The sequence below is a fragment of the Micrasema longulum genome, unplaced genomic scaffold (assembly GCF_059751315.1).
Source record: "Micrasema longulum isolate JH-2025_06_02 unplaced genomic scaffold, ASM5975131v1 h1tg001534l, whole genome shotgun sequence".
Classification (NCBI taxonomy): domain Eukaryota; kingdom Metazoa; phylum Arthropoda; class Insecta; order Trichoptera; family Brachycentridae; genus Micrasema; species Micrasema longulum.
Genome location: NW_028278717.1, coordinates 54,267 through 81,205, shown reverse-complemented (window position 1 = coordinate 81,205; position 26,939 = coordinate 54,267). Strand labels below are relative to the sequence as shown.

Genomic DNA, 26,939 nt, shown 5'->3' with positions numbered 1-26,939 from the left:
GTTTTTTTTAATATTTTATTATAAATATTTTTTTAAATATGCTTATGTCTAAGAAAACATTGGCAAGAGCCCATACTGATCATCGTGGTTTATGATGTGACAGCTTTTAACGAACACGCTGTATATTGTTTATTAGTTAAGATATTACTAGGTATTCAAATTTTATTTGTACAACTATATAAATAAATACATTTTATTACATTATTTAAAACTCTTGTCGCACATATTTAAATGTCATACAAAAATATATAAAATGGATTATTTATATGTGTTAAAAAAAAAAACGATAATTTGATTAGTTAAAAAAATTCTTGCGCACATTGTGTATTTATCAGCAAAATATAAATTACAATTTGAAAATATTATCGTGCTCATAGAAAAAAGTTTGAATCTTTAGTATTATTCCTTTTCGTCATTGACATTGATTTTATAGCTTTATGCCGGAAAACTGCAACTCCACTACAGTTGTACGAGTATGTAGGTACTGACTCCACGAGCCCAAACAGCGTTAACACAATAAATGTTTTACTCATAAACAAAACATATAAATGCATATTTACAAGGGTTGATTAACACCCCGTTTGTCATAAACAACTGGCACATGTCAGCAGTCAGCATCAACACACATAATAAAGTGATTTCACTTTTTGGTTACTTATGTAAATCTACTTGTGACTATTCTCGTAGTTATGCAATTTTATAGTTTTTATTATGTGCAATTGCTAGATTTCAGTACATACTCGTTTATATAATGTTATATGAACACAATCGAACGTTTGATATTATTTATTGTATTTGGATAACATAAACAGAGATAAAGAACATTTTAGAGAATGGAATATAGAAGTCTAGGCATCCAAGGGGCTTGTGACCTGTCATTTGTTAGTTTAAGTGGCTATTTTACACACTGTGTAACATTCACCATTCTGCTCATATTTGAACATCTATATTCCTTAAATTATTTCATTTGTTGAAGTTTGTGAAATTAAAGAGCTGAAACCTTTATTGCTGCGGGTGAGATTCATATGATTGAAATATCTCACCTACATACTAGGCAACGAAAGAAAATATTTTCAATTTATCTACTTCTTGGACCGAGTGGATTTATCAACAATGTTTTGAGTTTGCCCAAATTTTTGTAGTCAGGATTCAACCCCCGTGGGAGCTGTTAATAACATAATACAACTTTGATGAATATTTTTATTTTTTATTTAAGGTATTTTTTATGTGGTACGTTCCACCAGAATTCCGCAAATATGGATAACGAATCAAAACAATGCCATTGAGGTATGTTAAATGCAGTACCTACGCAATGCAATTAGAAGTTCAATTCTCGGTCCACTAGTGTAGATCGAGTAGCTCTCCCTTAATTCAATAATAAATACGGGAGAAGAACACTGGAGTACAATGCACAAAAATGTATAATTTGCTCCCATTAAATATAAAAAATCAAAAAAACTTATCTGGCTCAAGAGAAAGACGTCTGCTGAAAATCTGGCTTTTAGAATGTGGTTTTTTATATTTAAATTTTAAGTGTTTTTCTTTTATATTTGGACATTTTTTTTATTATTTTTTTATTTTCGATGTACGTGGGAATATACGTTTTTCTTTTTTCCATAGTAGTAAGAGTTTTTATACGTTATAGAATTGAAGAGATAATATTATGTATATATTTTAGAACTTAACCATAAACACCTGATGTCGAAGTGCATTTTATGCAGTTCCGTATGACTTAATAATTTTTGTTTTTAATTTTTGTATGCTTTTGGTAAATAAAATTTTAAAAAATATTTTAAAAAATGATGTTTTTTAGATGTTAATGCCCCAAAAATCAACATATTGTGCATTTTAATCGTTTGTTCGAGTACTTGTACTAATATTCGTCCTACTGCATATACATATTATCACAGGATTCTTTCAAATATAAATATCGGATTAAAAAGTTACACCAAAAGTGGAAAAAATGATTTAATGTTTTTTTATTAATACTTTAGTGAACATTTGCGCCATCTAGTGACTAGCAGCCGAATAATTTACAAAGCTCAGTTGTTAACTTCATACTGTTACCATTTTTATTGAAAATATTTTCAACCTTTCGAACTTCAACGATTATTCCAAATATTATATGTTAATATTGAAAACAAAACAATAATAAATAATGCTATTCTAATTTCAGCGCTTATCTACTAACAAAAAATCTTACTTTCTGCTTTCGCTTTATAAAGTGAATTTTTTATAGTTGCATTTTTATTTAAATTTGTTTTATTTATTGTTAAACTGGCAACCATCCAAATTAGCTGGATGTATTTTCCAGTGTCGAGGTTAGTGATAAGTTACACATTTATGCATTTAAAAACTCAATTATCAATACAAAATATTTATCATTTTAACAAACAATAAAGATCGTTATTATATTTGAAAAAAATTCAATGATAACATTTTTGAAACTACTGAAACAATTATGTGATTGGGATAAAAAAAAAGAGTTGACATTTCGTCGTGATCGTAAAACGACGACCGATGTGCGAAAAATACGACATTGACTTTCTTTTATATTTGATCTTGAAAAGGTTTCACGAAGTATTTGTATTCCAGGGCCGCGATTGTAATGGCTATCTTCATCGGTACATACCGAGACGGTATACTTAACTTCTGTACTGTCTTTATCTACCTCGGTATGTTCTACTGACTTGTCATCTCGGCATCATATGATCGAATCCAACCAATGAATGTCCCTGAAAATTAGTCTTCGTTCTTTACTTAATTAAACTTTGAAATAGTTCTCATTTATATTCTAAATAGGCTTCTGTGATAAAAAATGGCCACTCCAAAGCGATTATAAATTTCAATTAATCCCATTTCAACCAAAAAATTCTCGCGTTGATATATTGTACACACCGACCTTTTATAAAGCCAGCTGGTTTAACGTCTCGATAATAGGACAGAATCTAGCCACATTATCTCTGCATCTAGGCGTTCGTTTTCAATACTAACAGTTATGTCATAAATTAATTCTACTTCTAAATTCACTTATTTCTCTCTCATATTTTTAATAGGCTTTTATGAACAAAAAATGGTTGCCTCAGAACGATTAAAATTTTTAATAAATCTGAATTAAAGGAAAAATTGCTCGGTGGAGTAAAATTAATGTCACTTTTAATTCGGAGATATGCGTACCGAGGGATACTAGACTCGTCGATGCATACCGATGCATTTACCTTTACACTTGAAGGTTAAGGGGATCGGTAGTGTATCTTCGTAATCGCTCGGGAGGATTTATCTTCAATCTTCAATATGTGACGTAAGCTTCCCTTGTTACATATCGATGTAACTACCCAAAACCTGAAGGTGTGACGTCCTTAGCTCCCCATCGTAATCGCGGCCCAGGTTTGAAAAAAAATCATTATTAATCGCGAGTATCAAAAATGATATATGTAATTTTGAATTTAGTTATGACATACAGTGTATAGTTGAAGAAAACCACTTGCGTCTTGTTCTATGATCATGACGATTTGTGTGGGAAGGAGACATTTAGTTTAATTAAACATTCTAGAAATCGATTAAATAGGATGGAAAGGAGAAGAAATTTTTAAAAGGAGATGCTTTTTAATTTGTCATAATCTACTGTGAGTAAACATTGGAAGAAAACATGATTTGGTTCACGGATGTCCTGAGTTCTGACCTCAGTCGCAAAATGTTAAATATTTCATTTTAAAAAGTCGAACCGGGAGCACACGACGGCCAGATTTCGAACGACAAAATGGTTGAAATTGTATGTCTGTATATCTTGTTAGAAAGAATCTGATTTTATTATGTTTGAAACACACATTAATTTTTAAAAATTATATCCAACAAATGCCATGCGCGACTAGATATGAGGAAGTTCCGCGTTTTTTTTTTTTAAATTTGTTAATAGACTATTAAACTAAGCCAATTTTTTAGGTTTCTGAAATTACTCCGCATGTGACATCAGAGCTTCTCGTCCGCTTATTCTCTGTCAGTTCTGCCGATTGGTATGTTTATGGTAAGTAAACCGAATATCTTTCACAGCTGTGATAAAAAGTCATTACACTATTGCTTGATTCATTTGAACCAGTCACCGCGTTCGGAGTAGTTCGTTTTTATTAAAATATTTTTTGTAATTTTTTTCATACATTTTCAAGAAACTTTGCGTAACAATTTAATGCTCTAATTTTTACCGCGCGCAATTAAACATTTTTTGTATCCAATTTATTGTAGAGTTAAAGTTCCTCATTCATCACACCAATCGCCGTGTATCTTAATCAATTTTGAAAGTAAGGTGATCAGTCTTATGCTTCAGGTACCAGTCCAGGGACTATGAAATATTCTAGTGTGAAAACACAACAAAAACACCCTTAAATATTTTATATCAACTATGTCGGGAATCGAACCCGAGACCTCTTGCATGGTAGGCAAACGTGGTGACCATTACACCACGACGCCGACGAAGCTCTTCATTACGTAGCGCATTCTGTCGGCCTAATTTTTGGCGAATAGAACTATTTAAACTATTGGAACTAATCATTAATTTTAGTTACACAAAAAAATGACAACCTAAGTGTAATAAATAAATGACACATAAATGCAAAAAATCTGATCTGGATAGTGACAAATGCACATGTTACCTTTTAAAAAAATGTTTAAAATTGGACTGAATAATTCACATAGATAATGTTTCAGCAAAAGTAAAAAAAACTTGTTTATGTATTTAATGCCGTAAGAAACATTCTTGACAAAAAACTTTAAATCAAGTATACCACTCAATGTATCAAACCGTTATAGATGACGGAATAATTGCATAAGGTGGAGCCAGCAAAAGTGCTATGCACACCTTGGAAATAGTACAAAAGAATGTACTCAAGGCTTCGCTCGTTGTCCCTATCAGAACACCCACAACGGAGGTGTTTGAACGAGTAGGTGTTCTGGACGCCAGGCAACTGTACACTAAGGCACTTCTCGTTCACACAGTGGGAGAAAATATAATACAATCTATGAAACAATATATAAAAAGAGACAACTATTCGTGCCACCTAAAATAACAACATCGTTTAGTCAGAAGAGTCACATGTACCTTGCTCCCAAAACAACAACACAACACTCTACCTTTTGATTTAAAATTCAATACAGATAAATAGAAATTGAAATTATTTGTTAAAAAATGGCTTCTGGATTTGGGTCCCGAGAACTGCCTTGAGATGGTCACATTGGTCACCCCACCAAAACAGTAGTCTATTGTCTGCTATGTATATTTTATGTTTATATCCATACAGTGTTATTTATTATATCATATCTATATATATTTATTATGTTGTCGAACATAATGTAAAAATAATGTAAATGAATGTCTCGACACGGGTTATGCCCAGTGAGGTATTCATATAGAAAAGAAAAAAAAAGTTTTATGTGAAATAAATAATTGAATAAATAAAATTTATTTTTCTTCATCGTCGTGGTCTCCGGGGATATTTGGCAATGTCAAGGGGTTCAATGCTCACTCCGGTAATGAAGAAGTTCAGTGAATTTTTAAATATTTTTTCATATTCAATAAAATTAAATCCCATTATCGTCGCTTTGATTTAAAAATTGTTTACCTTCAAAAATCCCTAGCAAAATTTTGAAATAACACCGCCCGCGACATCTCGAATCACGAGTTGTCGGTGAGTTTTTTTTACATTTTAAAATAGAATCCTGTACAATTCTAAAAAAAATAAAATTGTACCTGCCAAACGTAGAAAAATATGGCTACCCCGGAAATCGGAAATCTGCTGTCGGTTGCAAAAACACCCTGTAGATGCCTAGACTTCTATATTATCTTTTCTTAAATGTTCTTCATCTCTGTTGTAATATGTTAATATAAACAGCTCCCCAGGGAGTTGAATCCAGTCCTTATCTACAAAAATTTGGACAAACTCAAAATATTGTTAACACCATATTTGATTGGTAATTGTTAACACGTGGTCATATGAACCTGTGACGTTGCAAAGTAGTTAATTTTTTTAATGTATTTTGGAGAAACTTCGCAGAAAAAATCAATGGTTTATTTTCTATCGCGTTTATGAAAAAAATTCCATATCCAAATTTCCCTACCACTGAACCTCCTCATTCTTTTATTTGGTCGGTCTATATTGTGGAAGTCCATTCTCTTACTCACATACCCCCTTCAACTGTCTCTGTGACTACGAGGGTAGGCTATAAACTAATGCACACATGCTAGAATGCGAATGAAATGACCTTCAGAAGTGCGCCAGGTGGCATGTGGAAGTAACATTCCCCTCTATGCGCATGCGCAAGTTTGAAGGCGTTGCGTTCATCCAGTGTATTTTGAGAAGTGAAAGTATGGAGACCAGTTCTAGTCAACGCGAGTTATGCAGCGTGCTCCTATCGAATTTAAACTGCTGAAAAAGTGACTCCCACTGAGATTCATCGTTGCTTAAAGGCTGTTTACAGTAATTATGCTGTTGATAGCTCTACTGTAAATCGATGTGTAGTAAAGTTTCGTGATTGCGAGCTTGGAAAAGGCATGATTGTTGATGAAATACGTCGCAGACGTCCGATCACTGCCACAGACGATAAACATCGCAAATTCTTCTACGATTTGAATCGAAATGACGCAAGCCGTATCGGAAAATACAAGGAACGTTTCGGTTTATGATTAAACAATACCACGTCGTCCCGTCTTCACACCTTGCGCGCAACCGAAGAGGCTTTGTAAAACCTGAAATTTGAATCGATTCTATACTCTACCTATACTTACTCCCCCGATATTGCACGGTCCATTTTTTTTCCTCTACTCAAAAGAGACTTTACACCTTAGGGGTTATCATTACACCTCGGACCATAAGGTGAAGACAGCTATCAAGTCCTGGATTGAAAAAAAATTGGAAAATGTTTTCGGTGTCGGAATGAAAAAACTTGTTGCACGTTGGAAGACTTGTGTTAGACTTAACGGTGACTATTGTGATGAAGAAGTCCTGGGGGGCGAAGCATCTACCTGAACTTTCCAATCCACCGACCAGATGAGCCATGTAAAGTATGAGATCATTAAAACCTTTTACATCAAGCAAATCCCCTCCATCCTATCCCTTCGAAACTCAGTGCAAATGCCCCCCGTCTGATGTTGCGCTTTGCTGCCCAACTAGTTTTCCATAGAATCAAAGCGCCACGAGACCCGTACCGTTTCGCGAGGCATAGATAAACGGGGTTGCGAGCGTAAAAAAAATGTGAAGAAGTACCTGTCTAACACTATGTTGAAAAATAGATATATGATTTTGAAGCTTAACTCTTAAAAGACTGTGGTAAATAATACATTTTCGCGCGGTGATGTAACATCGTGTTACCACTAGTAAAAGATGGAATATTCTAAAGTTCAGACATTAAAAAAAATTTAAAAAATGGATACATAGTGTAAAATATTTTTTTCCATAATTTATACGAATAAACATATTATTTAGCCCTGTTATAGCAAAATAAATTAAAAATCACAAATACTCAGCTCATGTTACGCGCGTGCGTTCCCCATCATTGTCATCAACTGACTGAAGACTGAATCTGTTTAAGACAACACCCACTGTAGAACAGCATCTCTGTCTTCCTTGTTATGACTTCTATCTTCGTGTTCTTTCTTGTATAAGGTATGGATCTGTTGCTGAATTAGCGGACATTTATTCTTCGCGTAGCAAGGATAAATATTTTTTTATTAACATTTAGCATAGTTATATAAATTTAACTTTCCAAATTGGGTGTGAAAATGTTCATTTAAGGAATAAAAAAATAGGAAATCATCATTAGAAAAAATAAGAGAGATATATCAAGTCTTGTGTCCTATGTCGACAACTGTGACATCACAGCCACACAAGAGTTAAGAATTTTAATTTAATGTACTTCTTGCCCAATCTAGCCATTTGTTTTTGTTTGTGTTCTAAAATCATGTGTGCATTATTTTTCAGCCTATCCTCGTACCAGGTTTTCGGCGGTATCCTCTTTTTTTCTTGCGATATGTCCGAAATGTAATTTATTTTGAAATTTATTTAGGTATAGTAATCCTCCTATTTCGGGATTGATTTATATGCATGTTGTAGAAAAAAAAAGATAATTTACCTGTTTTCTTTGTGTCGTTTTTATGTAGCAATTATTTTTCTATTTTATTGCAAATTAGAAGTGAAGGTTATGAGTTCTGAATCATTGCCAGCTGTTTGCACAAGGAAACCATCTATTTCATTCAATACTCTAGTATTATTTGTTTACAAGCTGTTTCACGTAACTAATATTTATGTGGTGTTGAGATATTTTTACATACGGCGTTCAGCTGGCTAATATTTTCTCAGTTGGTATGCGAATACTATCATCGAATTCCTGATTCAATAAAAAATATTTCATGCGTTTTTTTACAAAAGGTATTTTAACAGCTTCGACGAAATTACAAAAACATTTATTTTTACCTTTACAAAATCATTTAAAAATTGTGTTTGAACACTCGCATTTCTTTTTTCTTATCTTTAAGCATAATAGGTATTTAGTTTATAAAGTTAAAAGACTTGTTGAAATCATTAAAAACGTTGGAAAATTTACATAGCCTTAATAAGGTTTCAAATAATCCAATGAAAATAGCAATACACTAATTTATAATGTTACTCAATTTTTATTATATCTTTAGTAACCTAATAAGGAAGTTCAGTGCAACGAGAAATCGGGTTAAAAAAACGTTTCTAAACGCGGTAAAAATTAGAACATTTAATTGTACGGTGAAGTTTCTTCAAAATGTATGAAATAAATATTATGAAAAATTAAAAAAAATAAAAATTCTTTAAATTAGGTAAAAGTTCTTCTAAATCAACCAATGATAGAGTGTTGTGACAGATTTTTGGTTAACGGGATGCCAACCCATTAATCAGGACAATTCACCGAAGAGAACTAGCGACATCACGCTCGGAGTAGATAATTAATAAAATAATAAACTTTTATAAATTATAGCAATGATAATACAAAACTTAAAAATAAAAATTTGGGATAGCTTGACAGTCTATTAACAAATGTAAATAAAAAACTTTAATTCCCCATTCAGATAAATTATCAAATCGTTACCATTTCTTATGCCTTCAACACGAAAGATGTTAATTATATTGTTGAAATAACCAATTTTTGATTAATTTATTATATTAACGGCCCAAGCCATTACAGCACTTTCACAAAGAAACATTTACGTATACAAGAAACAGAACTAACGACCTAAATACATGTAGCAAAGATAAACAAACAAATAAAATTTTTGTAAATAAAAAATAAAAAAAGATTAATAAAAAAATTTGAGCTCGGCTATGCCAATCTCCTTCATTACGAGCATCACATCATTTTTCAACTCAATGCTACAGGTACTTTATTATATTCAGGTAAAAATTCTGTAACAGGAAAGCAAGTGGAGAATATTCCGCCCTGTTGTCTATTGGTTAGAGCTTTTGCTACCACACTTGAGGTTCTGGGTTCGATTTCTGCTTAGGTCAACAAGAAATATTGTTGAAATAAAAATATTCACTGCAAAAAATAATTATTGCAGAGCTCGTACAGCAATGAAAAGTTAAAGTTTATTTTCAATTTTATCTACAAAGTAAAATTAAGTTTTCTTCATGAAAAATATAATATGTACACAACTTCTTATTTCTGTGCCATATCAGGTCTCCCCGGCGTTGGCGATCACTCTAGAGTAGGCATTCCGGTCCTGCGCCAACTGGAACAGCGCCTCAACCCCACGCACTCCCGTCCAGTCGCGGATGTTTCTCAGCCAGTACATCTGTCGCCTTCCAACTCCACGCTTTCCCTCCCTCATCATGATTAGCTGTGGAAGCGCATATTTAGGTAAACGCATACAAAAATAAAAATCCCCAAATTAACCACTATCTAGAGGGAAGAGAAGATTCGGAATACCACCCGGGCCTCGATTATGATGGGAAGATTTTTTTTATTTTTTTTTTATTTATTTACAATTTTAAAAAACCCGTTAGGGTTACATTAGAAATTTAATATTGTCTAGTCATTTTATGTCTCGTCTAGTCTAGTTAGTTCAGTCATCATGTGCTTTTTTAGATTGATTTTAAATTTGTCTCCATTAAAAGTTTTCAAGTAGTAAGGTAGGTCATTGTAGTGACGATGACGACTTCACCTTGACGGTATAGTTGAAGATAAATTCCCTCTAGCGATTATAAAGATATACTACCGAAGCCCCACCTTTAAGTTTTGAGTAGGTACATCGATATGAATCAAGGGGAAGCGTACGTCATGGTACACATATCTACGCTCTAAAATGACATAGCTTCAGTATGACGTCATAGTTGAAGATAAAAGTCTCCCGACCGACTACAAAGGGATAGTACCGATACCCTTCCCCCCCCCCACCTATAGTTTTGATGTAAGTATATCATTTTATACCAACGGGTCTAGAACCCCTCGATACGTTTATCTACGCATTAAAAGTGTCAAAAATTTTGTTCCACCGAGCAATTTTTCCTTTAATTATGATTTATTAAAAATTTAATCGTTTTGAGGTTGGCACTTTTTTTCTTAAAAGCCCATGAAAAATATGAGAGAAATAAGTCAGTTTTAAAGTCGAATTAAATTCCGACATAACTGTCACTTTAATAAAACGAACGGCTAGATGTGAAAATAATGTCGTTAGGTTCTGTCCTATTAACAAATAAAAGTATCTAGGCGTCAGACACAGATTACATGCGTCAGAAAGTTACCACTCCAAAAAAATAATTTAGTTATTATATTTTTTCCATCTGTTTTACTATCTTTCCGAGTGTATGTGTCGAGACCTTATAAGAGCCGGCTTTGTAGTCGATCGGTAGATACATACAGACGATCGTTAAGCGTACCGTCTAGGTGATTTCCAAAAGTTATGCAAAATTCATGTTCAAGCGAGCATTTTTTGCTCGAATTGGGATTTATTGGAATTCAAAAACGCTTTGAATTGAGCACTTTTTATTACAGAAGTCTATTTAAAATATAAATGAGAACTATTTTTAATGTTAATGACGTAAGGAACGCGAACTAATTGTTTGCGGTCATTCCGTTGGCTTGTTTCGATCATATGATGTCAATATGACAAGTAGGTAGAACATACCGAGGTAAGATACAGATAGTACAGAAGTTAAGTATACCGTCTCGATATATACAGATGAAGATAGCGTTCATAATCGAGGCACAGGGCTGCAATATGAACGACTATCTTCATCGGTATATACTGAGACGGTACAAACTAATATCGATATTTATGTACGAAAGTGTGTACATTTGTGTGAAAATTCAAAGTATCTTCTTCGGTAACCGGCAATTGAACATGTTAAAAAAAAAATGTAAACATATTATATTTTTCGTACAGAAAATTTATTTTTATTTGGTAGATAAAATTTAAGATAAATTAGACGTAGTTATAAAGAAAGCATCCAGCCATATAAAAGTAAAACTGAGATAATAGCACCTTTATGAAACGAGTAAATGATCAAATCTTCACGACAGTTGGAATGTTTTTGATTTTGACAAATGTTAATCAATGAATGCATTCGTTTTTTTTACATTACAAACAAGAGTATTAGTAAGTATTTAACCAGCTTTAATGATTTTTAAAGTACAGTAAGATTTTTCTAGTGCTGTGGGTGTTTTTTGCAAATTGAGAAATGCCGTTTTTGTGATCGACACTTTTTTCAGTAGGTGATTATTACAGTTTAATTATATGTAAACGGTCTGGCTGTTTTGGCAGAACATAGAGTTGACCTTACTGAACCCGAAAACAACAATATCTCATTTTTTCGAAATTGTGGACTGGCTGCTTCTGCATAACTACGTTCAATTTCAACTTCTCATCAGAATACGTACTCAGGGAGTAAATCCAAACTTGCCTACAAACATTTGGAGATACTCAAAACATTGCGAATTGCGTGACATTTTGACGGCCTTTCATTTGACATTGACTTGTAATTTCTTAATAGATTCTGTGTTATTCGAGGACTGGGACTAATAATAATATTACGCACGCGGACAGCTGGTGCCAGGTGCGTGGGAGCAGCTTGGGACTTGGGACATTCCCATATCCCGGGTACAGAGTTTGCGGTCACTAACATGACAATACTGAGCAGAGCCCTGATTACAATGGGAAGTCAATTGTATCTTCAAGGTGAAATTAAGTTCTTTGTATAAATAGCAGAATAGAAAAGCTTCAGGTCCAAAAGCAAAAAGTCCAGGAACTATGAAATATTCTAGTGTAAAAACACCCTTTTAAATAAATATATATATATATTTTTTTAAAAAGAATAACCCGCTAAGCCTCTATTTTGAGGCTTGTCAGCAGGTGGGAAAGAGGGAATATGGAAGGTGGTAACGAAAAATACACCACAACACCCAGACCAATTGAGGAAAAAGCTTATTTGGATTTTTTCTTGCAACTGGCTAGAATCGAACCCGCGACGCCAGTTTCACAGTTGGCCGTCTAACCAACTGCGCCACGGCGCCTTTCAACCATGTCAACCATGTTGGGAATCGAACCCGAGACCTCTTGCATGGTAGGCAAATGCGCTGACCACTACGCCACGAGGCCGAACGATTACAGCATTAAGTTGTACCGCAAAGTTTCTTGAAAATGAATGACAAAAATAATAAAACATATTTATGAAAACAAACTACTTTGAATCAACGAAATAATTGGTTGATTCTTTCAAAGAAAATAAATCTTTCACAACAACTGTTATAAAACAAAGTTGTGAAAGATTTCCAGTTTACGGTAAGTCAAGGGACCAATCGGCGAACTGACAGAGAAGAAGCGGAAGAGAACTTGAGATGTCACACGCGGAATAATTTCAGAAATACAAATACTTTGAAAAATTATTGCTTTGATTATAAAATAAAAAAATGGTTTATTTTAATCGTCTGGTAATATTATTTTTATTAAACCACTGAACTTCGTAATTCCCATCCAGTTCCAACATGTTTAATTGGTACTTTTAATTTTTGTGGCAATGAGGAACTTTAGCCCTACGGAAAATTGAGTACAATAAATGTTTTCTTGCGCGCGGTAAAAATTGTAGCATTTAATTTTACGGCAAAGTTTCCCGAAAATGTACGAAAAAATATAAACGAACTACTTTGAATGACGTCACAGGTTCATATGTATCAATCTATGATATGAGAGCAATGGAAGATTTCCGATTTCCTTGCCGTGGATGGACCAATGGGAAGAACTGATTGAGACTAAGCGGAACTGAACCTCTATCGTCACACGCGGAGTTATTTCAGAAATACGAAACTTTCAAAAATGTAGCGCCGATAAAACGATATATAAAAATTGAAAAAAATATAATTTTGGGTTAGTTTATGGTATATTAACAAGAAAAAAAAATTAAAAAACACTAAACTTCTCATTGAACAAATTATTGGAGCGTTTATTTATTTGACACTTTATATACATCTAAGGCGGGCATATTGCCTTAAGACAATTTCTCTCTACCTCCCGAACCGTTCAGTTTGAGAAAATTATAAATACATGAACATATTGAATCTTACAATTTTATACAAAAATTTAAAAACAAAGATTAACAAAAAATATATATATTAAAAAAAAAACACTATACCATGAAGATAAGAGTGGGGATGGGAAGGAAAGAAGAAGGATAAAGGAACAATTGGAATATTTAGATAGTGACATTTCAATCTTGACTTAAATGTCTCTAACATTAGTGGGTGGTAGATTATTCCACAATCGAGCGGCTACTTCTGTGAAAGAGGAGGCAAGAAAATTAGAGCTATAACAGGATATTAAAATGGTTCTCTCCGTTGCAAAGATATAAGAAAGAATTTTCATTGAAGAAATATAGTCTATGACTGTAGATACGCAATGATAATTTGTGGTAGTGTTTGTCTTTTTTTCTTTTGTGATTGGATCGAAATTCGCAACAATAATAAAAGCTGACTCAAAACACGGGTCGTTTTTTATATAATTTTGTTAGCCAATTTCTACGTGGCTACAAAACATTAAATTATGAAAGTAAGCTTGAGACATGTCTGTTGTCATATCAGCCGTAATAGCTTGTGCATCTGTCACCACACGAAACTGGTCCCAACTGTCAACGAACCAATTAAGGTCATTTAATAAACTCTTAAGTGGATTACACCGATTTTTAAAGTGAAGTGATTCAAGTGATTGGATACATTGTTCAGTAAGCATTAATCATAATTTATTACTGTCGTTCTAATTATATCATTTAAACTGATTGATTTATTAACAGGAATATTTTGAGTCTTACAAAATGTTCGCAGCAAATACTTACTGGATTTAATAGGACAGCGATTGATTAAAAACGGGTTATGTTCTTGCGGTAGTGATATGGACGTCCGATCAAATAGTCGCCAAACTGAAATATTTGGGAAAACTCAAGAACCCGAATATTTATTTAAAAAAAAGATGGGATAGATTATTAATGTCGAAGCATTTAGCATTCGTAGGGCTTATCTGTCATTAGCTAACTCATTATTTTGCCTATGTTTGAATATCGTTTTCTTTTCAACTTTGCAGCCAATGACAAGGCATGAATTTTATAAATATTAGACATTTTCCCTCCTCAATGAGATCTTTCACCTCTGTTAAAATCTGACTAATGTAGGGAACTCAATTGGCTCAAAATTAGACATGATAGAGACTATTAAACCCCCTCTCTTCTGTTCACTTTATTTTTTTTATAAACTTTATAACACAAAGTATTTTACAAGTATAATACATTAAATTACATTCCCAGGAGTTACAACTAAAAGTTCTAACGCTCCTATTTACCTTCGTGAAATTTTTTAACCCAACGCTTAAGGTCAACAGCACTAGAGCGGCACTGCGCGGCGCGTCGCGACAACACCAAATATTATTTTCATTGTTTTGGATGAAACGAACGGAACTACAGCTGCGTTACACTGCGCTTCACTACGTACAACATTTTGTCACGCATTGCCGCTGAAGTGTAGCGACGCTGTAGTGCTGTTTGGCCTTAGTTAGTTCGTTGCATTCAGACACTAGCCACAAGACACGGCCCGGTTCATAAGCTTGCATTGCTTTTTGGTTTCTTGTAATGTAGCAGTCACCGCATCACATCCTCAACAAACTTGATTTCCATTTTCTAACGTACTTATTTACGACTAAGTACTCGTAATTGAAATGTTTTTCACATCCTGGACTGGTAACTGAAAGGTAAAACTGATAACCTTGTTTTCATGTAATATATGATTAAGATACGCGCATTTGGTGTTCCAATGTAGTTCCCTATGCACCATCTGGTGCAGATGGTGATGGATCGAACATAATAACCCTTTAATTTTTTTTTATATCTTTAAAGGGCAAATAAATAAAAATAATGATTAAATAATCATTAAAATATATTTTTATATGATTTACTTAAATAATTAAAAATACGTAAAAAACTAAATGAAATGTGTAAGACCGGGTGACATATGAACCGGGTTGTGGTCCCGCAGCTAGTGTCGCAGATTCACGGATCAGAGGTCCAAGGTTCGAACCCCACTCTACCACAACACGATTCCCATTTTCCAAAAGTGGGTTATTTGCAGCTCGTTGAAAATGTCCCTCAAATTAAAATATTTGGGTAAATCATAAGAACGCAAATATTTTTATCAATTAAAAATGGAAGGACTGTTGTTAAAATTATTATTTAATTATAATAAATACAAACAAAAATATTGATCCCAAATTGTTTCCAAATATTTCACTTTCCAATATTTTATACTTTTATGTCCAAGGTTCTGTCAAAATATTAGTGATTATTCTATTAATCAAAAAAGTATGTCATTTTTTGAAAGCAGTTTTCTTTTATCCTTTTCAGATTAGGTACATTAACGATCTCCAGTTCAAAAGATATATTAATTTTAACGTAATTACAAAGTAGATGCATAAATATATGTCATACATAAGTTAACCATCAGATGAGCAATATTGGTCGTGACATTATGTTTTGTGAAGTCGTGTGTTTTCCAAATATGGTAAAGGTTATCTTCACAATAAAAGCAACCATCTGGTCACTTCACCCTGAGTCAGATATTATGCGAGACAAGATGAATACTTTATGCTCCAGAGGTAAAATGCAATCATTGTTACGTAGATATTGTGTAATGTTATTTAATGTTTCGCTTATATCGAAAAGCTAGTTTTCAATATGGCGACATAATGATGAATGTAACGCGGAAATTTTCAAGTTTTAAAATTCTACACTGGCTAGAACACCCCAGTTAGGAGTGGAAAAGTAAAAAAAATACTAAGAAGAAGAAGAATTTTGACGTTTAACGAACATATTGGCGGGAAATAATAATGTTTTTTTTTTTACCAGTGGCGTATCAACATTTTGGTGTTCTGACAATGTCATTTTTGCTATCGTAGACGAATGAGTTAAGTTTTAAGGACGTGTTATAGAAATAAGGATTAAAAGTATACGAGAGTTTAGTAGGATTTGTATGTTTGTGGGGAGATGGAAATGTTTTGGATTGTTCAGAAAGAAACGACCGCTTCCTATCATTTATAGATCCTCCGAATTTTGTGACTCCATAGTCACATGCTGCGAATAAATGTTATTATTGTCTGTCAAGGAAAATTATTTAAGTAGGTTATTCACGTTATGTAAGAAATTAAATGTTTTCTTGATTACGGTACAACAACAAAATTTATAGACAAAAACACCTACAAATTTTTCTCAAAATTTGGCAGATTGTTATTAATATTTCAATGTTTATTTATCATATTTATAGATTTTTAAGTTTTACATAACTTAACCACGAACATGCAATTAATTTAATTGCTTTTGTTGCCACATATACTCAACACGTAATCATGTATTGATATTAAATAACATATATCACAACATTGAGGTAAACAGGGTATTCATTAAACCATGTCACATCCGAAACCACGATGATTAGTATGAGCAAGAAGACATATTGGCACATTGAAATGTTTTTTTGGAACGAATAAAATTTAAAAAAATAAAATATCAAAATAAACAAATGGTTGCTTACTTCTGCAGGGGAGAAACGAGGGGGAGGTGGGAGTCTGATACACCCACAACCGAGCTCCCCTCATTTCTCCCCCGAAGAAGTAAACAACCATTTGTTTTTTTTAATATTTAATTTTTTTAAATTTTCTTTGTTCTAAATATTTTTTTTAATATGCTAATATGTCTTCTTGTCCATGTTCTTTAAACCCTGTCACATCCAAAACCACGATGATCAGTATGGGCAAGAAGACATTTTAGCATATTTAAAAAAATATTTAGATCAAAGAAAAAGTTTTAAAATAAAATATTTAAAAAAACAAATAGTTACTTACTTCTGCAGGGGAAAAGTTAGGGGAGCGAGGCGCAGTATAAGACTCCCCCTTCCCCCTCCTCGTTTCAACCCTGCAGAAGTAAACAACCATTTGCTTTTTTTGATACTTAATTTTTTAAAATTTTGTTCGTTCTAAAAAAATATTTTTATGTGCCAATATGTCTTCTTGCTCATACTGATCATCGTGGTTTCGGATGTGACAGGGTTTAATGAACACCCTGTATATTTAGGTTTCAATTAAATTAATGAATGAAGTTAGTTACCCCCTGAGATCTGAATGTCCGTGACTATATAGATTTTAGAAAATTACATACATAGCACATACGTACGTTATAAGTAGTCAGATTCTGGGTCAGGACCATAATATAACAAATGTGACTCAGTGCTTATAAAAACAAGTTGCTGCAAGTCTGCCAGTTGTCAAGGTGTTAATAAATGTTTTGCTTCGCATTTCGTAATGAATGTCTATATAAATATGCTCTTAGATTTATTTTTATTTTTGGATGCCATGCAAATACCAATTCGCGTGTACAAATTACACAGACCTCTGCACGTATATGCTTGTCTTCAAACATGTTTTTGGAAATCGTTTTCCCCAAAACTCCATCGGATATTTCCATCACAATGAGGAAGTTCAGTGGTTTTTTCATAGGTATTTTTTGAGTTATCGTTACTAAATGAAGAGAATTCATAGGAGTAGAATGCAAATCGATCATAGGATTTTATTTTTTTTGCTTTTAATACAGAGGTTCATAAATTTCTTTGTCCCGTTTTATTTTTGCTCTTGATAACTTTTCGGATTGTTTTCATTGTAGACCCTTTACTAAGTTCAATCGTATTTTTTACAGTTCATCAAAAATAATGGGTTTAAAAAAATGGTTAAAAGAATGATTAAATAAATACAGTCAGTAGTGACCGACCGAAACAAGATTTTCAGCCGAAACCGAAACTGAAACTCATTTGAATGAGTCCTTAAAAATGCCTAAAATTAGGCGTTTTTAGTGTTAAACTTTATGAGCTCATTATATTAAGTGTTAAATAAAATACTCAATTAAATAAAAGGCATAACTTAATTGAGTGAATTTGTTTAATTTTAGCACTTTTTGGTTCGTTGTTATGTTTTGCATATAACTTATTTGCAGCAGTTCTTCAATGTACGCCATAGGAAGTTTAAACTTTAAAGGAACTTATTAACTATAAAATAATAAATTACAAAAATATAGATATCAAAAATCTTACTACTTACCATAAGTCAACAGATCACCGGCTCAGTCTAGCTTTTAATTTTTCTTTTAGACAATAGCAATACAATAACTAATTATCTAAAAAGACGACAATCCAATATCTCCAATTGTTCTAATTTTCCATCGGAGTGCTGCCGAACGTAATCCGACAATCCCGACCGCAGGTTTCGGCTTTGCCGAAGATTCGGCCTAAACCGAAACCGAAACCGAAACCGCGGCCGAAACTAGCTGAAACTGAAACCGAAACTTTGGTCGGTCACTAATAGTGAATAAATAAATAAAGTATAAAAGACGACAAACATGTTTTCATTTTTTAAAATTCAGACTTACTAAAAATATAATATTTAGATTTCGGAAGAAGCAAAACAGAACCTAAAAAAGTTGATTATTTGAATTGGATTTCTACAAATTTGGACCGCCTTAATGTTTACTTGAATTGAACTTTTGGAACCCTAGCAACTCGATAATAATCCTTGGGGGTCCCATATGAAATATTTTGGGTATCGTTACATTAACAGAAATAAACGAAACACGCTTTTTATGAATATTACAACAAAAAACGGTGTTTGATAGGTGAATTCGGTATTTTTGTTTGTAGTCTGGTAAAACGCACGCAAAATGAGGAAATCGTACGATTTTTGCAATTTTAAAACGAAGGTTTTTTTTTAATCGCGCAATAATAAAAAAAACATAAATAGATAAAAACAATAATTTTTAAATGTATTTCTGGTAAAAATATACTTAAAAGTTTTATCTAACTAAAATATGATTACTTTTAGACCGGCAGATTACGCCATTTCAAATTTAAACTAAACTTAGGTATCTGGGATCTCAATAAAGACTAAGTTTTCAATTAAAATTTGTAACAATAATTTGAAGATAATAAATTGAACATGAAAGTGGCCGGCACTTATCTGTACCGGTAAAGGTAGTATGAAGGTAATAAAAACGTAATTATGATATTGTTTGAAATTAAATATTACAACCAGAATTATCTTCTTTAAAAAAAGAGAATATCATTCTATAAAAAAAAGTTCAAACTAAAATATTTCAATAATTTTTTTTTTTACGTATTACCGAAGGCATTATTTTGCGTAGAAATAAAGGAAAATATCACAAAAATGTATGTGATTTAAAATGATTGTATTTTTTTTAGAAACAAAAAGTTAAAATTTTGCTTAAGCCACTTTCATGTTCAATTTATCATCTTCAAATTATTGTCACAAATTTCAGTTCAATAGTTAGTCTTTATTGAGATCCTAGATACCTTAGTTTAGTCTAAATTTGAAATACTTTTAAAAAATATTGTTTTTATCTAATTTATGTTTTTTTATTATTGCGTGATTAAAAAAAAACATTCTTTTTAAAATGGAAAAATCGTATGATTTCCTCATTTCGCGTGCGTTTTATCAGATTACAGCCTTAATAAAAGTAAGCAACTTATTTTATTTTTTTAAATAACACTTTGAAAACGTTAGTATTATACAAACGCAAAGATTGTTATATTGCGTTAATGTTGATTAAATCTTACTGCAAGGTTACACCGCCAATCGTAAATTCAATATTGTAAATAAATTTGCGAAAATTACAAATGGAAAGATTTATTGTAGGCATATCAAGACGACATACAACATAGAAATGTTTTTTTTTGTATTTCACAATAAATCATTCCCGTTTTGATAAGTCTTTTTTGACTTTCATCAAGCTTTGTTCTCAAATGACGTGCGATATGATATTCCCCTTCATTTCATTTTTGCGTTTCCAAGTGGGTGGTTGCGTGTTATATTATTAGTTAGTTGCGTTCAAGTATTTGATGTATTTGGTACTTTGCCGCCGTCAGTAAAAAATCTTAATTGGGTTGTTAGAAGGTACTCTGAATGTCAGTGTTCGTGTCAACAGAGCTGTGTTAAGTAAATAATCGAAGCAGAACGCCAAGAAATATTTCGGCGAGATCAATGTAAACTATAGTTTTTTCCAATATATTGGAGAAATTATGGTGATATCTTTAATCATGAAATTGATCAAATAAATTTAACTATACGACACGTTTCAATTCACTGAAACCAAATTGTGCAAACTCTTTCTCGCATAATTTGAATCAAATAATGATACAAACGTTAAGGTACTCTGTGCAAAGCGTGTTAAATGTAATCACGTATTTTGATCAATTACCGAGCTAACATATTTCTGATAGCGCATTGTTTTTGTATTCACGAGACTGTGAAGAAATCATTAATCATTAAGGTATACACTGCAAAGAATGTGTTGTCATTATCTCCAGTGAATGTCACAAATTGAATGTTGACAAAAATCAATCTAGTTTGGACTAGTGGGCTTGGCACGAACTCAAAATAGTAAAATATTTATCAACATGAGTTCAAGCTAATAAACCTTGTGCTTTAAAAGGCCAATTTTTGTTTTAGTTTCGATTGAATTCAATTTACGAGGTAAATTATTTAAGGGTTCTAACAAGTTCAGAGATGACTGATAACTTTTGACTAGTTCTATAAACTGTAAGAATTAAATTAATCGGGATTGTATTAATTCATTGTATTTGTATATAATGTTTAATTAATGCCGGTTCGAGTAAATTATTATATAAACAAAGTATTAAACATTAATAATATTTATACACTGTTATATTTAATTTAAAAAAAACAATATTTTCAACTTGAGTTTTTATATAACAATATAACATCAAACAAAAAATATACATAGCTTCTTTAAAAAATATCAAGCTATGTTTTTGCTCTCCTGTAAACCTTGCAAAATGCAGATTTGATAGTATACGTAGGGACCGTTGATATACGAGTAAGTTTACAAATGATATAATAAGATAAACTCACCATTTTTCGATGCTTTTCTCTCGCGTTTCTTGTTTTGACAAATTCTTCTTCTTAATCTCTCCAAAACTTTGTCTGCTTCATCCACACTTTCTGAAGATGATGATAAAGCTCCTTCAGAATATCTTCTTTTGAGTTCTCTGCGGTTTGGATCCCTTTTCCACGTCCAGTAATCGGTACAAGACATTACTCGTTGATATTTTCGTAAACGCTTTTTGATTTCTTTTTCTACTGTGCTGTCCACATCATCGTCGTAAAGGAAATCTGGATCCAAACTAAATGTAGATTCGTCACTTTTGACCACAATACCTTGTCTCCATGTTTCATCGACGAGATTTTTTTGTTCTTTTCTGAGTTTTACGTTATTGACTATTTCTTTTAACCACGGAGGACTGGACTTGTTTCGAGATGGTAAACTTTTCTGGTATATTTCGAGAAACGACATATTCCTTACCATCGAATATCCTCCCTCGGGAATGTATTTCTTTTTAAGGGAATTATTGACATCGGTATTGGCCCTTCTAACAACTTTTAATGGTCGTTTGCATGGCTTATAATATGATGCTGATTTACACACTTTTCTCGGTATTTTGTCGACCACGTTAGAAGAAAAATCGTTATTTGAAATATCGTGAGGTTCTATCGGTAATCCGTTGTATGTGAAGTACTTCCTTTCAGTTTCATTGGAATCATTAACATCATGTAACAGATCGATTGATTTTTGGGAACTAGTTCTACATTGAGGACTCTTACTATTTCGAATCGGTCGTTTCCTTCTGTTTGGATTATATGTTTCATTTTCTTGACAAAGAAGTAACGTTCCTGCTTTTCCAGATACGTATGAATAATCAGGAAGTGGTACACAGCTTTCGTTGTCAGAGCTTTTGTAACTACTGTTTTCAATTTCACTTAATCCCGAAGAATAAAAGCTTATGGGGCTACTTAAACTTCTGCCGTACGGTGGTATCTGCAAATTATCGATCTCATCTTCACTTGGAAGACGTGAGTTCGCAGTTAGATTTTCGAAGTCTCGCGTGTCGCGAGGATTCGACTCCTCCTCTTTACTAGAATTTCTTCTATAATATCTCGTATACACTTTATCCCCGGTAACGCTATTGGTTTTCTTCAGGGGGAAGTTAACTCGTCGTTTGGCGAAATCGTTTGCGCCGAGAGATTTACTGTGTCTCTTTCCGGGCAGGGATTTTGCTACATCAACGCTGTTGATAGATATGTTGTCATCGTTAGTTTCTAGAAGAAGATGTCCGTCACAGTCGAACAGTTGTATGGTGGGGAAGATTCTCCCTGGAGAGCAGTTCCGGGTGACCAGTTCCCATTTCCGGTCCCGCGGTTTCCTCAATTGGATTCTGATTACATTATTACTTACCCGAGGACCCTCTTCATCTTCCGATACCTGGTCACCTTCTTTAGACTCAGGCATACTTAATCTTTTTTGTTTTTACCCAACTAAAAATAAATGTCGTCGGTCACATCGTGAAAGTAGAAAAATAGACTCAAAATAAAATGGATAATTCGTCGTAGTTTATTATACAACCTGTTTTCTAATAGAACCGACAAATATTTCTGTAATTGGACGTTAGCCAAGGTCACTTATTCACTCGATGTGACGTCATTCAAAATTGTTTGACATCGATTATATCAAAATATTTGCGCGGTGCACTCCGTTCATCTTTTAATCGACCTAGTTCGAAAATCTAAATTCGAGTAAATTTCTTAGTGACATTGAATTCATAAAATTATGTAGCTATGGTAATCGGTTACTCGACGCAATCTACAACTGAATCAATAATGCGATTCCTTTCACTTTTCTCGTTTCACCATTATCACTACACTCGGCACGGGATACAGGGTGGTACAGGGTAGCACTGCACATGCACTGAGCACTCTACTGGCAGCGGTCCGCGGCCAGCCGACTCGGCTGCTGGTGCGACCGTCTCCTGCCCGCAGCACCCGCAGCGCCCGCAGTCCGGAGCCAGCTCGTGGCCGCTCGTGACAGTCGTGTTCTCGTTTCGATAGCAATATTGAATATTTTCGATTTCCGCGTTAGCGAGTTCGATCGGCGACGGCCGCGCGGTATCTAGCAGTTCACCGAGGCGCGAGCGTACTGAATACGCGGAATGCTAGCAGATACTGAAGGCGGGAGTTGTTGGGTGATCGCCACGAGATGCAGCCAGCGGCCAGCGGGCAGCGGGCAGCGGCAGCGGTGAGCGGCGACCACTCGCTCCCGACTCCTACTCGCCGCCTGACATTCCTGTCAGTAAACAGACAGAAATAGATCATTCAGTTCAAAATACTCCGAGATACACATCGACTCTGTATCTGGAACCTTAACTGCGTGAGATGTAAGGACGATAACGTTGCATTTATTTACAATTTAAGGTCAAATTATAAAAACAATAAAAAACAAATGTCTATACTGAATAAAAATAAGTATTATTGGGCACTGTTCTTCGTTTGGTTTAAGCATCAATCGCTGTAAATTTGTTTGATTATTAGATCATTGATTTTCCTGTTTCTGAAATACACTATTTATAAAACTAAGATTTTGAACACGCCATAACTGAAGAGATTCTCTACGTATCTGCAATGGATTGAAAAAATAAATATATTTCAGTTTTTTTTTTCATATATTTAAAATGTTTTTTTATTGCATATTCTTTTTTATAATTGATATGCCATGTACTTTTCAATTATGTTTTTGTTATATGTGGTAAATATGGTGATATTGACTGTTGAAGTTTTTTTTACATATATTCGTCATTTATTCGTTACATGTAAATGCTTTATATGCGTCAAAGATATCAACGCTACAAGTCGAGATTGTTTTTTCATGTTTTATCTATTCAATACATAATTTTTCAAAATGATGGATATCGTTGGTAAAACCTTGATAAAACCCTCTCAATGACAAAATTTGAAGAAACAAAAATGCAACTACAAATATGTAGTTTTTCGAACTTTATCAACTAAAAAAAATCACTCATTAAAAAATATGTTTTAATGTTTTCTGGAGAAAATCATTGATTCCATTTTCAAACAATTTAAAGGAACTTAAATGGTTTCCTGTATCATGTCCAAAATATGAACAAGGAAGACCGGAAAAGACTTTGGTTGAGTCAAACATTCAAATAGATTTTTCTTAGTATAGTGTACTATATAATATGTAATGCATTTAGAGGATTTTTATCAGTATAATTATAACGGACTCAGTATTGATGTAGACATTTTTAACTGCACGTTGCATTTGTACAGAAAATTTCTTCATGGGGTCGATTATTTGGGATAGTTGCTGAATGTGCATCTTGAGTGGTTTATGCTATGTATATGTGCCGCATGTAATGTATATGTTTGTGTATGTTTTATATGTGCGTTCATGTGTGTGCGTGGATGGCTCGGAGTGTACATTCGGTATTTTTATTTATTTTAATTTATTACCTCCATGAAAAACGCAAATGTCGACAATTATTCTTTTCTCACTTAAAATTCTTATTTATTTTGTATTTTTTTGTCACATGTTATGTTTATATCTTTTTAATTTATGAAAACTTAATTGGTCTTTTTATGTTAAAAAAATGTTGTTTATAATACTCATTTTGTATGACTGTATGTTTTCTGAATAAAATAAAATAAAATAAATAAAATACCGACGATATATGAAAACCAAAAATTAAAATGAGTAAAATAAATCAAAACAAACGAAACCGACAACACCAAAAAATAGTAATATTTAAAGTTTTTTTTCCAATTTTTGTCGACAAGGACTGAATTCCCCACGAAGGGAGTTATAAATATTAAAACAAAAATGGCGAACATTCAAATAAAGGTTTTAAAAAATAGTAATATTTAAAGTTTTTTTTCCAATTTTTGTCGACAAGGACTGAATTCCCCACGAAGGGAGTTATAAATATTAAAACAAAAATGGCGAACATTCAAATAAAGGTTTTAGCTCTGTCAATGAGGAAATTCAGTGTTTTTTTGTTTGTTTATAGACTACGAAACCAAGACAAAACGGTTTTTTAAATACATTATTTTTTTCATAAAAAGAAATATTAGCGTTCTTATAATTTACCCAAGTATTTAAAATTTGGTGACCATTTTCAACGAGTTGTAAATAACTCACTATTAGAAAATAGAAATCAAGTGATAGAGTGGGGTTCGAAATTTGGACCTCTGATCCGTGAGTCCGCAACACCAGCCATGGGACCACAACCCGATTCAAGCCAGATTCAGACCCGATTTATTTTTATGTATCGTATTATCAGCGTTTGTCGGCCTCGTGCTATGAAATATTCGGGTGTGAAAACACCCTTTTAAATAAATATTTCATATCAACCATGTCGGGAATCGAACCCGAGACATCTTTCTTGGTAGGCAAACGGGCTGACCATTACACTACGAGGTTATTACATTAAGTCATTACATTAAGATTAACAAATTATAACAGGGATGGAGAATACCTTAAAGAAGGGAATATGGAAGTCTAGGCATTTACAGGGCTTGTGACCTGTCATTTGCTGGTTTAAGTGGCCACTTTACACACTGTGTAACATTCATCATTTTGCCTATGTCTGAATATCCATATTTCTTCAATTCTTCCATTTGTTGACTTAGTCAAGTTAAAGAGCTAAAACCTATATTGTTGTGAAGAGATTCATCTGACTGAATTATTTCACATACTAGGCAACGCCTAAAAACTCTTTAGCTACACATCTCAGATGACAGGCGCCGTGGCGCAGTTGGTTAGACGGCTATCTGTGAAACTGGCGTCGCGGGATCGATTCCCGCCAGTTGCAAGAAAAAAATCCAAGAAAGATTTTTTCTCAATTGGTCGGGTGTTGTGGAGTATTTTTTATTACCTCCTTCCATATCCCCTCTATCCCGCCTGCTGACAATAATCAAAATAGAGGCTTAGCGGGTTATTCCTTATTTTAAAAAAAATATATAAATACAAATATAAAAATAAAAAAAAGTTATTCTGAAGGAAATAATAAGAACTTCACATACAGAAATCCTTAAAGCCTTTGATACGCCTGAAAATTATTATGCTAGATAGATTTATAGATGGACATCGTCATCCCCCTGCTCTTGAACGAAAGTATATAACAAGGGCAAGAAATAATATCACTGTCACTATTCATCCCTTTAACATAACATTTGGTCAAAGGTGCAAGGATTATTTTTCTGACAAATTGTTTAATATGCTTCTTCAAAAAAATATTTTTACTGATAACAAACAATATTTCAAAAGAGAAAGTTAGGATAGAAGAGGTAAAAAAATATGTGAAATATGTACCGTATTTTGCGGACGATAAGACGTGTCGGACCATAAGAGGCCCCCCAAATGTACCAATCAATTAATATATAATAAATATATGTTTTCGACGATAAAACACATCGAACCATAAAACGCACCCAATTTTTGGTTGAATTTTAAGAGTTAAAAAGTGCGTCTTAT

General features: G+C 33.2%; 1 protein-coding gene across 2 annotated transcripts in view; it reads right to left on the bottom strand.

Annotated features, from left to right (window-relative positions):
* LOC148274994 (uncharacterized) overlaps nt 1–23,895 on the bottom strand; it is a 267,174-nt gene extending 243,279 nt beyond the window's left edge. Inside the window, exons 1-2 of one of the 2 annotated variants that reach the window (XM_088236328.1) lie at nt 23,113–23,895; nt 21,470–23,081 (exon numbers count right to left, since the gene is read on the bottom strand). In XM_088236328.1, coding sequence (XP_088092454.1) covers nt 21,470–22,904 — 1,435 coding nt within the window. In that variant the 5' untranslated portion in view covers nt 22,905–23,081; nt 23,113–23,895. Of the gene's footprint in view, nt 1–21,469 lie in introns of both variants that reach the window. The other variant, XM_088236327.1, reaches the window with a different exon arrangement.
* Nucleotides 23,896–26,939: the final 3,044 nt, after the last annotated feature.